This window comes from Pogona vitticeps, chromosome 3 (assembly GCF_051106095.1).
Source record: "Pogona vitticeps strain Pit_001003342236 chromosome 3, PviZW2.1, whole genome shotgun sequence".
NCBI classification, from domain to species: domain Eukaryota; kingdom Metazoa; phylum Chordata; class Lepidosauria; order Squamata; family Agamidae; genus Pogona; species Pogona vitticeps.
Genome location: NC_135785.1, coordinates 251228130 through 251241816, shown reverse-complemented (window position 1 = coordinate 251241816; position 13687 = coordinate 251228130). Strand labels below are relative to the sequence as shown.

Sequence of the window (13687 nt, the reverse complement as noted above, 5' to 3'; positions counted from 1 at the left end):
CACATAGAGTGATCTGTTTGGTACATGGTGGACAACAGTGAAACAGCATCCAGTTTTCAATGTGGACTGATTCATGTGCCTTGTTTAAGTCACTGCCTTCTTCATTTATTTTACAGTAGGATCCCCGTATCCATGAGGGATCAGTTCCAAGCCCACTCCTCCACGGATACTGAAAACTGTGGACAATAGCGAACCCTATAATCTGTTGGACTCAGAGCTCTGTAAGTCCAGTAACCAAGGATGTCTGGTGACAACAATGCTCAGGGGGTAGTGGGAACTGCCTCAAACTGGCGAGAGACTAGGCAAAATGGTGGCCGATTACCTATATAATGTAATGGCCAGTTCCCTGTAGTGGCCAGTTCTGGTAATTGCATCATATAAACATATTTCTGATTTTTAAAATTTAATATTTTTAATATTTTCAGACTGCAGACTAGAACTTTAAACAAGGACCAGAATCAAATTGGCAGCTGTTGTCGTGGGAGTGGTCACATGATCACGGTAACCACCTGCATCAGTCAACAGTCTGGCTACAATATTTTACACCAGTTGAAGTTTCCAAACCCTCTTCAGAGGGAGCCTCATGTTCCTCCATTTTGTTTCCTTACCAGTGGAGCTGCTAAGACACAGAATATGACTATGTTGGCAGACATCTGTGGTGGAAAGAAGTGATTAGTGCTTAGTTGTAACATCAAATGAATATTTCTTTGAAAAGATTACCGTATTTTTCCATGTATAAGACGCCCCCATGTATGAGAACCCCCCCCCCCACTTTTCTAATCCAAAATGAAGAAATCTAAGTAGGGCTTAGCAAGTGTAGGGGGAAAGGGATCAAAGCGCTGCAGGATTGCTTTCATCCCTGCTTTCCCCTCCACTTGTTTTTGTTCTCTCCTCAGCTCACTTCCATGTATAAGACGACCCTCAATTTTTAGTCTAAAGATTTTAGACAAAAGTATAGTCTTATATACGGAAAAATATGGTATCTTCTCTGGCACTGAATGTCTTGGGAAGGTCTGACTCCGTTATCTACACTCATTTGGTTTCTTGAACAGGAAACCATTAGAGGGATCATGTAAGACTGAGATATAGAGGTAATAAATGTTGTTTAAAAAGAGATTAGAGTTTTACCATTATATAAAACTCAAGAGGTGTAAGTGTATGGTGCTTGGGTTACATTCTTTGAACCATTTGTCCATGTCAACATGTTGTTTTATGTTCAGAATTCCCTTGATTTCAGAAGACTAGTGAAACAAGGACAAGATAGTGAGAGGGAATGTTTTTGGTATTGACTTTTTACTTTATATTCCTTTGAGATAAAAGATGGTCCATACTCAATAAAAACCCAATAACTGACAGAAAAACCATTATTCAGGACAAGCAGTTGGAATATTCAAAGGCCTTGCAAAATAAATTTTGGTTTACCCTCAACAGGATGGCCCGTGCTCAACTGAATTAATTATGCTACTTCAGAGTGCAAGAAGCAATGACATTTTTTCAAGGCCTGCATAAAAAGCAGTTCACTTTTAGAAAACTGGGACTACAGCTTGTGCTAGGCTTTGTTAGGAGGCTTGTTTGTATTTGGCTGCATGTTTTCCTTTTTTTTTTTATTTGCAGAGCTTTTTATAATACTCGTTTTAAACATAGCCTTGTGCCTGCATTCTGAAGTGGGCTGGTCCCCCTCTTATCCTCTGATTCTGCTGGACCTATAGGCCAAGCTTAAAAGGGATGTCCTGGTGCATCCGAGCTCACATTCACCACCACAATTTCACAAAGAAATAACTGTGCGCTTTGCTTCCAAAGAATACAAAACAGATGCTGTGGATAACAAGAAGGAACATTCATAAACATTGCATTGCATAAAATCTGAGAACCACTCGGTGTTTTAGGCATCTAGGTGTGGAGCCAGAGGTTGGGCGCTCAATTCCCCACTTGTACCTCCTTGATAGAGGCTGGACTCCGTGATCCATAGGGTCCCTTCCGGCTCTTGCAGTTCTAAGGTTAAAGTCAAGAGTGTCTCTTGCAAACTCATTTTTGAAGGTTTCCGCCTTGCACGAGATGCTTCAAAATTTTGGAGGAAATGGAGTCCAGTTTTTGCACAAAAGCTTTAGACGATGCAGCTAAAACAAAACAGAGTCATAATGGCTAAAGTCTTCAAGAAAGCTTTCCTTGACTCCGCTCTAGCCTCATGTCCTGGAGATCACTTAGTTTGCTCCACCATATCTCTTCTCTCCTACTAGCACAAAGAGCCTTGTCGTGTATCCCAGTTCAATCCAGGATGCAGAGTTTGGAAAAACAAGGATTTTTTAAAAAAAATTACAACTGCCATACCCCACCAGCCAGCTTTCCCAATTGCTAAACTGTGAAGAAAACCAACAGCTAGGAGAACACATCCCCATCCATACCATACTTTTGCAGTCTCCTGGGAAAGGCAAAAAACACTGGTTTCGAACATGAAGTATCAGCCAGCTAGAAATAAGTAGTTAGAAGCAAGTCAGAAACAAATGGTGTTATATCCCTTATCTCCAAGATCAACCTCCCATAGGGCTGTAGGGACATCCCAGAAAAGGGAATGGGAAGCCACTTCTGAGCATTCTTTACCTGGAAATTGTGAAAATGGTCACCATAAGTCAGAAGTGACTCTACGGCACATGATGATGATGATTAGAGTTGAATTCACCTTCATTTGGAGTTGAGAAAAAAAGGCCACATTGCCTAAAATCCTCATGGCTACTCAATTATTAATAGCATGGCCTATGGAAGATGTGGGGAAATGGAACTGCAGGCTGCATCCTGCTGCACTAGAGGTCAGGAGGACACTCTGGGTGGGACTGTGCTGACCTTGGAATGGGACTCACATCCATGGTGTCCCTAATTATCTCCTTGATCCCTGATTAAATGGGAACCAGTCACTTTATTTTAAAGGGAAAAGTTGGGGGTACTTGTTTATTTGATTTGTATCCCGCCCATCTGGTCTATACGACCACTCTAGTCGGCTTGAGAACATGTGATGGAAAAGACAGGCTGATCTCGTGTGACCTCTGGTTTCTTTTAGTTGTAGGAAAGATGTTATAGCTTTCAGGAAATATCTGTTTGGTTTACCTGCATAGCTATCTACAGACACACTGTATCAGACTGGAGCGATGAATTTGCTTGGGAATGGTTTGCTGTGCTTTTCCAGCAGTCATAAGCAGTGGTGTTGTGTTCCCTCTTCACTTGCTTACCAAAAACTATATTGGCTTCTTTAGTATGGCAGATGGAACTTCATGATGTGTAGATTTAGTATCCTGGGCATGTCTTTGCGGAGACCCACGTCTGTACACTGATGGGAGCACAGGAGGGCAGCAACTTCCCCTGACTCTCCAAGACACAATATACTCTTTTCAGCTCACTGCCACAACACGATAGAGCCACCAAACAATAGATACCAGGCTGTCAGAAAGCAAAGTTAACACCAATCACCTGCCACAACTTCACAACGCAGCCATAATATTTTGACATACCCAGTGTAGAAAAGTTAACTTATTTAAAGCTGCTCTTCTAATTGGGGTGTAGAGGGCAGCCTTTTCAAAATTAAATCATTGACCCCCTTTCAGTGTCACAAAAGAACAGAGTTTCCCTTCTGTGCCAGCTTTGTAGCACTTATTATTCACCAAGAATAGCTGGAAAATGAAAGAAAGCCAAATGGCTAGGAAAGGATCGGAGGCAAAGTACATAGGCGGCAGCCTGCATGATTATTAGTGTTCTAGTGACAGACAGTTGCTGTGATTAAAGTTATCAGGCTGAAGCGTCTACCCTGAGATGGTGCCTTCCGGACAATTTTTTGGACCGCAACTCACCATGGCTAATGGTTGGCAATGAGAGGAGGCACTGTCTAATTTATTTTGAAGGCCCTCTGTATAAGAAGGCAGAGGAGGGAGAGTGCCTTATCTCAAAGAAAGTGAGAAATAGGTATAATATAGAAAGCCTGCTGAATACATATTCAATAACACTCAATAACATTCAATAACATGTTCAATAACACTTCTCCCACCCCAATTAAAATAAGGCATTGCATTAACAACAACAACAACAAAAAGGTTAACTATTTTACAATGAATTGCTAGCAAATAGCAGGGCCAGCCCTACTGTTGGGCAGAGCGAGGAGGCCTCCCTTCAGCTGTAGAACACTTCCAATGAGCATTTGCACAGTTCTCCCTTTCCGGAAAGTTCCAGCTGAAGTTGCCTCATGTCCTGTCCCACCCACCCGTTGTCACCTCTGTGTCTGTCCTCACATGACCTCTCTCCTGCTCACTCCTATGTAAGGAAGGAAAACTAGCCAGGTTGCCACTAATTTTTTTTTTTTACACAGCTGGGAAGCAGAAGGGCAGGAAAGTGGGAAAAGTGACAGGGTTCCTCTTCCTTTCAGTTCAGACAGCAGGACAGTTTGGGTCATCCCTGGCAAAAAGTAACTGGACCTATTAAGATGGGAACATTCTCTCTTGGTTGGGCATGTTTTTAAACAAAAAGGCAGGAGGTCAGCTTTTAGTTTAAGACACAGACGTTTAAAGTCTGGAAAGTGTTTAGTTTTCTGCTGTTAAATCCCAGCTGAGTGAATGCTTGCAAGCTGATGCTGTTGGGTCTCAGATTGGCCAGGCTAGCTACCAGCTGCCCACGTTGGTTCGTCATGGCAGAGAAGATCCTCTTCATGCAGAGTGTATCCCTGCTGCGTTTCCTTCATACTCACACAAAGATGACACATGTACAGCATACAGAAAGTTGCCATTTTTGCTAGTGGAATCTATATAAACACTAGAGGTCTATCCGCCCCTTCCACTAGCGACTGAACATGGCAAGATTCAGGTTACTGGATTGCCTCTGCTCAGAAGCTGTTCTCTTCCACAATGGCAGAAATGGGGAACAGGTGGCCCTGCAAGATGATAGTGGACTCAAGTTTCCATCATCACTAGCAGATTGAGTTGAACAACAGCTGGGGGGCAGCCTCTTCACCAGCTCTGCATTATGGGAGACAAGACACAAAAGCCCTTCGTTGACAATGGCCAGAGATTCTAAGTATACACAAGAACTCATGCACTGGGATTTCTAAGGAAGAAATAAAAGACCTATGACACAGGTCTTTTATATTGTGCCACAACCCACAGCATTCATCTGAATTTGGGGGAGCAGATTGTTGACGCAAAGCCTTGCCCCACACATCTAGAGTTCCCCCAATTCTGGCCACTTGCTTTCCTGTTTGTATGATTCCAGTGTGAGCAGGAGTCCAAAGCAAAAACAGCTGGTTAAGCTCTTGAGTGCAACTTTAAAAAATGTTCTCCTTTTGTTTTGGAAGGCTACATAGCTAGTTTTGTTGTAATTAGCCCTCAAGAAGTTTAATTATATGAGAAGCCATTTAAAAAAAAATTAAATAAATAAGCATTTGTTTCCTGTAGTGTTACAGCCCTAGCAAAATAACCCGGAGGGTGGCTGTTCAATAAATAGAGTGTTTAAGACTCCAGAGGTCTGCCTTCTAAGTTCAGAAATTTCTCTTGTAAGCCTTCTTTTCTAGAAAAGCTGCCTTACAGCAAGGTTCTGGAGGCAGGACACACTGCGTTATACAACCGTCTGGACTGGAGTTACACATTGTGCAGGAGAGCCAGCTCTTTCAGAGGACGAAGTGGAGCGGTTGGCAATTTCTCGCTGTAGTTCATCAACTTTCTTTTGAAGCTCAGCTCGTTTCACCAGAAGTTCCTTGTAACGGTTATGCACCGGCTCCTAAAAGTTAAAAAAGACCCACTGTAGTCAGCATCCAGAGGAAAACCGTATCATTACAGGAGGAAGGTTCATTTGAGCAATGGATCAGCACCAGAACCTATTTTCAGTTCCAAAACTCAGCCTAAGCATAGGGTGGCCAACACAGCAGCTCGCCAGAGATGCACATCTCATGCTGGGGGGGGGGGGAGGAAATCTGCACCTTAGAGCCAATCATGGTTGCCTACTCTTGACTTTAAACACTGAAATAGTAACAAAGATGAGAGCACGGTCATTACAAGGAGGGTTACATATATCTAACATATACAAACACACACCACAACATATAATACAGATATTAAGGTGGCTGAATAGTTCAATGGTTCAGGCATCTGGCTGTGCAGCCAGAAGTTGGGAGGTCGATTCCCCCATTGTCTTCCTGTATGGCCTTGGGCAAGCTGCACAGTCCCAGGATGACCCCAGAAGTTGAACAGTACACCCCTTTTATGTATTCTCTACCTAAGAAACCCTGGAAAGGGTCACCATAAGTCAAAATTGACTTGATGGCACATAGTTGTTATTAACACAGTTGCCTTCAAACAAATTGGAAAGGTTTTTTTAAAACAATTTTTGCATATTTCTTCATACCTGGGATGATTTTTTTTTAATTTTAAGAAGCAGGCTTTGGGTGTTTGGCTCTTAAATAACCAAGTCCACATTCATTTCTCCTCCCCATCACCCAGCTCACCTGTGGTTTCATCCGTGGGTTCCACCGGATGTAGTACCCGACCCACAGCTCTAGATGGCGCATGCTGGCTACAGGATACAGAACATGGTTGGTGTAGCTGGCATACAGGGGGTTGGTGAAGTCTTCGAGCTGGCTATTTATGTAGGACCAGAGTGACACTGTCTTTTTTGGAAGACCCTTCAAATTCAAAGAGGAAGAACAAAACAAAACAAAAAATAGTTTTTAAATTATGGCACATCAAATTACCATTAATGGCTGTAGTGCAATACAGTGGTGCCTCGCTTAGCGATGTTAATTCGTTCTGAAAAAATCGCTGCTAAATGAAAACATCACTAAGCGAAATAAAAAAGCCCACAGAAACGCATTAAAACGCGATTAATGCGTTCCTATGGGCTTAAAACTCACTGTTGAGCGAAGATCCTCCATAGCGCCGCCATTTCTGGTGCCTCTAAAGTAAAGAATCTGTCCCAAAAAACAGTGGGCGGCCATGTTTTTTCCCCGGTGGCCATTTTGAAACTGCCGATCAGCTGTGCAAAAAGGATTGCTTTGCAATGATCACTTCCCTGTGATCATCGCAAAGCGAAAATACCCCATAGGGGCGATCGCTTTTGCGATTGAAAAAATTCATCGCTAAGCGATTTCTTTGCTAAACAGAGCGATCGCTAAGCGAGGCACCACTGTACTGTGGAATGTAGTTCCCAGTAACCTTCCAGAAGAGGGATAGGGAAAGGGTGGTTCTTCATATAGTGGTGGAATACAAATCCCATTAGTGTGAGTCTACACAACCTATTTTAGGAATAATGGGAGTTGCAGTTCACCAATCTCTGCAGAGCCATTTTCCTCGTCCACATCCATAAGAAAAAGTGAGAATAGAGATGGGTATATTCATATACAAATACTAAGCCCCATAGCACAGGTGGCCCTCCTGATTATTTTCCACCCTCAAACCCCACTGGACCACTTACCGTGTAGTGCACGTCGCCAGTGTCATTGTCACTGCACCAATGGCAGCAGTAGCCTGCCTGCTGCAGCCCTGCCTCCCTGCTTGCCCAGCCACTCTGGCAAGGGGGCGGGAGGATGAATTTCCCTGCTCAGCTGTGGAGTGGCTGGGCGAACAGGGAGGTGGGGGTGCTTCTGGACTGCCGCGATTGGCACGGTCTTGATGACACCAGCAACGCACAGTAATTTCAGTTTACTTATTGTTTTAATTAATGTTGTGTACTGCCTAATGAAGAGTAATACATAAATATTTTAAATTAAATAAATAATTGACTTAATTATTTGACACTCCTCGCTCTCTCTGCTTCTCTCTTTCTTTTGTACCATTTCATGAACTGAACACCATGCTTTGGTAGAACAGCTCTAGATGGAGAAAGCAGATCCTGCAAAAGTTATTTTTTGGACTACAGCTTCAGTCATTCTTCTTTCCAGGTCCTCAAATATGCCATCTAAAATAGTAACCTTTTCCCACACTGCAATTAGGTAAATCAACGGAGCATACAGTTAGATCTTTTAACCTATCCAAAAAAGGAGCAACAAAGAAACAGCTGGTAGAAATGGGGAAGAAAAAAGTTTTTTTTTTTTTTTTAAAAAGGGGTCATCTGGGTTTTTACCTCTTTCACCCTCTGCTGCTCACTATTACACAGGAATGTCCCAAACAGACAGCTGTAGAGGTGGTCCAGAACTGTGATCAGAAAGCACTCGTTGAATTCAAAGGCTGTGGGAAACTTCAAAAGACAAGCAATGCAATTAGTTTATTTTCACTGGATGTTTCTTGCACGGTACATGAAAACGTATTCTTGCAAAGAGTTTAAAGGAGGTAGACGTGGGGGAGTGGGAGAAAGTGTTTGGGTTGGGAACAAGGGGAGAAACAGTCCTAGTGAAGAATTTGTTTGTGTTACTGTCTGGCAAACCTCTTTTATGAAGCCATATTGCTGCTTTCCAAAAGCAAGAAATGACGGCTTTACATATTCAGTAAAGAATGCGGAGTGTGTGCCAAAGGTGAATGGCTGATACATCACTGTATATATCTTTATGAAAGGTTCTGGCTCAGGGGTAGAGCACATTGCTTTATGGTGAACATCTTGATTGTGGAAGCACGGGTCACAGAAAACCCTGAATGTTTCAATGTGTGTACACTGTCAAGTTGAAATCCAGGTCTCCTGAGGCCTCGCCCATCACTCTGTCCACTATAACACACTGGGTGTCTAGACATGCCTACAGCGTTTTCTTATGATGCTGTTCTTCTCTGTCCTGTTACAAGAAATTTGGAAAGTTGCTTTTTAAGATGACAGTCCCACCCTGGGGGATTTTGAAAGCCGTCATTCAAGACTCCCAAAACACTTTTCCAAATTCTGCCTGTTAACAGTTGACACTAGAAGTCAGGCAATCTCCCAAAAAAACGCCCTGACAAGACAGCACAGTTTACACAAGCCAGTCCACTGAGTTTTGTGAGACATTATTTTAAAGGAAATATGCACAAATTTGCAACTTACAGGCCTTTTTCACTGCTAGGCTATGGATCTCAATTTCCATTTCCTGTTCCCACATGAGAATGAAAATTTTCAAACGTTTTCGCCCTGTTGGGTGTGATTACAAGACTTTTTGTACATTTTTAGAGTTTAAGCACTTTTTTGGCAGAAAATTGGTGGATTTTTTTTCTTTCACGCAAAGGGTGAATTGTGCAAGTAGAACAGTTTTTGGAGGGAATTGACTATTTTGCTTTTCCCCTCCCTAATGCTGAGGAAAAAAAATGGTGATCTTTTTGCTCTTAGGCAGCAGGTGGCCATGCTTTCACTGGAGGGAGGTTTTGGTGTCTCAAGACATGTTTCTTCAACAAAGATGAGAAAATTTGCAAATATTTGCTATATCCTTAACTAGCAACACACAGAAGAAATGACAGATTCAATCTACATTTGCTGAAAAGCAAGACAAAAGGCGAGGGTCAACATTCCCAAGATTCTTGTCTTTATATAAGCCCAGAGAAGTACCTGTCTTGTCATCTGCCAGACACAGTCAACGAACTGGAGAAAAACAGGAGAGCGGTCTGCATCGGCATGATTCTTGTCACCATGGCCTACTCTCTGAAGGAAAGCAGGAAAAAAGCGAAAGGTGGGAAAAAATCATTGGTAAAAGCCAGTATATGTCAAAAGTAGGTAAACTGGCTGTTTTTTTTCAGCTGTTTTTGACTACAATCCCTATTCTTCCACACCACGAATCACGCTGATGACACTTTAGATCTAGAAGGCACCCTATATGCTTGAGACAGAAGAAATTATACAGATTACATTAGATTGGAGGTTGCTAAGTACACCTCTCCAGATGTTGCTGTAAGGATAAAAGGGTGAGGAAGAGACATATGTACACTGCTTTGAACTCTCTGGAGAAAGGAGGGATATAAATATGAATAATAATAGCAGTTAACTATAAGTTAACAACACAAGTCTTCTGAGCCTTCACTCAGCCTGGGCATTTTTTAAAAATTAATACTGAAAAGCAAAATCACTAATCCTTTCACACAAAAACCCGCTTTCTCCCCCTACCCAAACTCTTTTTTCCTCAGCAACTCAATTAAGGGGGAATATGAGTTTTTTAGAGGGATGTGGTGGTGCTGCAGGTTAAACCGCTGAAGCTTCTGTGCTGCAAGGTCGGAAGACCAGCAGTTGTAAGATCAAATCCACATGATGGAGTGAGCCCCCCTCGCTTGTCCCAGCTCCCACCAACCTAGTAGTTCGAAAGCATGAAAAATGCAAAAATGCGAGTAGATAAATAGGTACCACCTCGGTGGGAAGGCGTTCCGTGTCTAGTCACGCTGGCCACGTGGCCACGGAGGATTGTCTGTGGACAAACGCTAGCTCTATGGGTTGGAAACGGAGATGAGCACCACCACCTAGAGTTGGACACGACTGGACAAATTGTCTAGGGGAACCTTTACCTTTATGAATTTTTAGTGATTGCTGTTAGAAATTATATTTTATTTATTTTAAAATATTTTACATTATTGAAAGATAATATTTAAAGCTAAAACAAGGAGCATAAAAAGGCAGCTTACATCATTAAACAACAGTATTTATTTATTTATTTATTGGATTTCTATCCCACCCATCTAGACCAAAGGTCTACTCAGCTAAAATAATAAATATATAAATATTAAGGAACAGCAACAACAACAAAAACACTGAGAAATGGTCAACACAAGCAATACTAAAAACATGGTAAAACCAGTAATCCATAACAATCCATCTGAAAATCCCACTCAGGCAGCCACTGAGGGAAAGCTTGCCTGGAGAACAGTCTTTGCCTGCTTGTGGAAGGACAGCAAAGATGGGACCAGCCTGGCTTCCTGTGGAGTTTCAAGGTCTGGGAGCAGCAACAGATAAGGCCTTCTCCTGAGTCCCCAGGAGAAAAGAAAATATTTCTTTACCCCGCGTGTTGTTTAGTCTGTGGAACTCCTTGCCACAGGATGTGGCGATGGCATCTGGCCTACATGCCCTTAAAAGGGGATTGGACAGATTCCTGGAGGAAAAGTCCATCACAGGTTACAAGCCATGATGAGGGATGTACAATCTCCAGGCTTAGAAGGAAGGTGCCTTCAAATGCCAGATGCAGGGGAGGGGTATCGGGAGACAGGCGTCTTGTTGTCTGGTGTGCTCCCAGAGGCATCTGGTGGGGACACTGTGAGATACAGGAAGCTCGACTAGATGGGCCCTTGGCTTGATCCAGCAGGGCTCTTCTTCGGTTCTTATGAAACACACCTGTCAAGGTGATGGGGCTTTGAGAAAGGCCTCTCCTGGTTGTCTCAACACCCGAGCAGGCTCCATAATGGGAGATAGCTTGAGACAGCTTGCATCCAATCCGTTTAGGGCTTTATAAGTTAAAACCAGCAGTCTGAATTGTGCCGGGAAATGGATCGGTATCCAGTGGAGCTGCTTAAGTGTGGTTATGTGATCCCTTTAACCAGTCCATTAGCAATCTGGCTGCTACATTTTGGACCCACTGAAGTTTCCTGACACCTTCCATCGGCAGCCACACACTGAGTGTAAATGTGAGAGACACTTGCTGATCTACTGTTGGTGATCCAGAAATCTACCAGTAACTTCAAGTCTAGTTTCTTTCTTTGATATAATTTTGCAATATAATATAATATAATAATATAATCTCAGAACTGCAGAGCTGGAAGAGACCCTATGGATCATTAAGTCCAGTCCCTTGTCAAGGGGGCATAGTGGAGAATCCAACTTCCAATCTTTGGTTCTGCCTCCAGATCCTAAGCCACTGAGCCTTCAATGGCTGCCTTAAACCATTTCACAACAATGCTTCTGAAATGCTGTCATTTCTGTCACTGTTACCAACTCACCAGCTGGAATCTGTGCCCAAAACTCAGCCATTCCTTCTCCACCAGCACTTCAAACCCTCGTATGGTCCGATAGTAGCCGTCCAGCATGAGCATAGCAAGAGACGTGAGCTGGGCTGTTCGGTCCCAACCATCACTGCAATGCACAACCACAGAGGTTTTCCCAGATTCCACCTTGTCAGCTATCCGAAGAGCACCTGCAAGAATCAGCTGGGATAAAAGAGGGGGCATTGTGTGACTATGATATTTGCTACGGACAGTGAATGGCTTCATGGATGTCAATGGAGGATTTACTTTTATAATTAAGGAAAGGAACAAGGCCTTTGAGTTTTGCCAAGATGATTAAACAGAAGGAATGAAGGAATTGGTGAAGGAAGGAAAGAAGGAGTTGAGGAAGGGAGGATGGAGGGAAGGAAGGAAGGAAGGAAGGAAGGAAGGAAGGAAGGAAGGAAGGAAGGAAGGAAGGAAGGAAGGAAGGAAGGAAGGAAGGAAGGAAGGAAGGAAGGAAGGAAGGAAGGAAGGAGGGATGGGGGAAGGAGGGAGGGAAGGAGTTGATGATGGAAGGAAGGCTTGTTTAGATCAAAGAGAAGAGTGTATTTCACAAGGGATGGTTGGATGTGCTTTAAAATTGTGCATACTTTATTAGATCAATTATAAAGGTACAAAAATCTCTGCATGCTCTCTTGATTAAGCACTATTTTAATAAGGTGGGGGGCTCCATGTTACAGCACTGTAATCTGCATACCTTCTTAAGATGTAAAAACTTGCCAACACTGTAGAATTAATGCTTGCGCTAAGATTTAATGCTTGCATTGAGATTTTTGTGCTATTTTACTTGTCCTAGTAAAGATATTATCACACCTTTATTGCCTTATGCCAAACACAGGTTCCCTTGCATTCTGTGTTTTTTAGGTTATGCTATTATGTAGTAGGTTGAATACAGATGTAGCCATCCTAACAGTAGAGCTATTGAAATCATGACTAACTTGTTCCATTGGTTTCAGTGTACTTTGATTTTGACTCATTCAAGATTCAATGTGTCTCTCAGTTTTACATCCTCTTCCAACTACGTTCATATATAGATACTTAAGGCACATCAGCTTGAATTCCCTTTTAGATTACAGCCAGAATTCAACTGGCAATTTGGGATTGCATAAGAAAAATGGCATAAGTCACAGCAACAAACTGTTGCAAATCCAAAAGGTGTTGATTGCATTCTTGGGTATGTAACTGATTGTGCCACTGGATTAGTGCCCAGGAAAGCAACTAGCACTTTGTCAATTAGTGGCAATTTGCTGCCTTGACTTACACTTGTGCTGGAGTATACCACCAGTTGGATTCTGGCTGGTGTGTTAGAGCTGGGACTACACAAACCTTCAGGGGACATTGCAATGAAGACTCCCAGAACTGTTAACTTTTCACCCATTATAAGCAACCGTACCAGCAATGTACTCCCAGCAATGGGTAGAAGTCTTTATGGCTGTAGGATCTGCTATGGCGGTGGCTGAAATCATATGATAACAGAATATCTAAATATGCATATCATTTGAACACAAACACATGCACACAAACCTACCTTGATATGTTCTAACCAATGAGTTGATTCCAAATTAGACAGCCAATGAGTCTCTTCTATGTTGGGATATACAATCTCCTTTAGTTTTCTCAAGGACTCTCTCATAACATGGATATTATGGATATCTAGGAAGACAAGCTCTGTATTCTGATAGGCGTCCTCACTTTCATAGCCTCCTCCTTTAGCCTGCCAAAGAAAATGCATGTTGGATTTTTCTTGGGGTGGGGTGGGGGAGATAGCTAATACCGGTAAACCTACAAGCTGAAGGGAGTGCTTTACCCTGTAT

At 42.7% G+C, this 13687-nt stretch overlaps 1 protein-coding gene across 2 annotated transcripts in view; it reads right to left on the bottom strand.

Moving 5' to 3' along the window:
• Positions 1-1276: 1276 nt before the first annotated feature.
• Positions 1277-13687, bottom strand: part of MTMR2 (myotubularin related protein 2) — a 43076-nt gene continuing 30665 nt past the window's right edge. For both annotated transcript variants that reach the window (XM_020809372.3, XM_072993612.2), the window contains 6 exons: positions 13402-13587; positions 11829-12035; positions 9463-9555; positions 8086-8199; positions 6473-6649; positions 1277-5748 (listed from right to left, as the gene is read on the bottom strand). In XM_020809372.3, the coding sequence (XP_020665031.2) occupies positions 5587-5748; positions 6473-6649; positions 8086-8199; positions 9463-9555; positions 11829-12035; positions 13402-13587 (939 nt within the window). In that variant the 3' untranslated portion in view covers positions 1277-5586. The remainder of the gene's footprint in view (positions 5749-6472; positions 6650-8085; positions 8200-9462; positions 9556-11828; positions 12036-13401; positions 13588-13687) is intronic.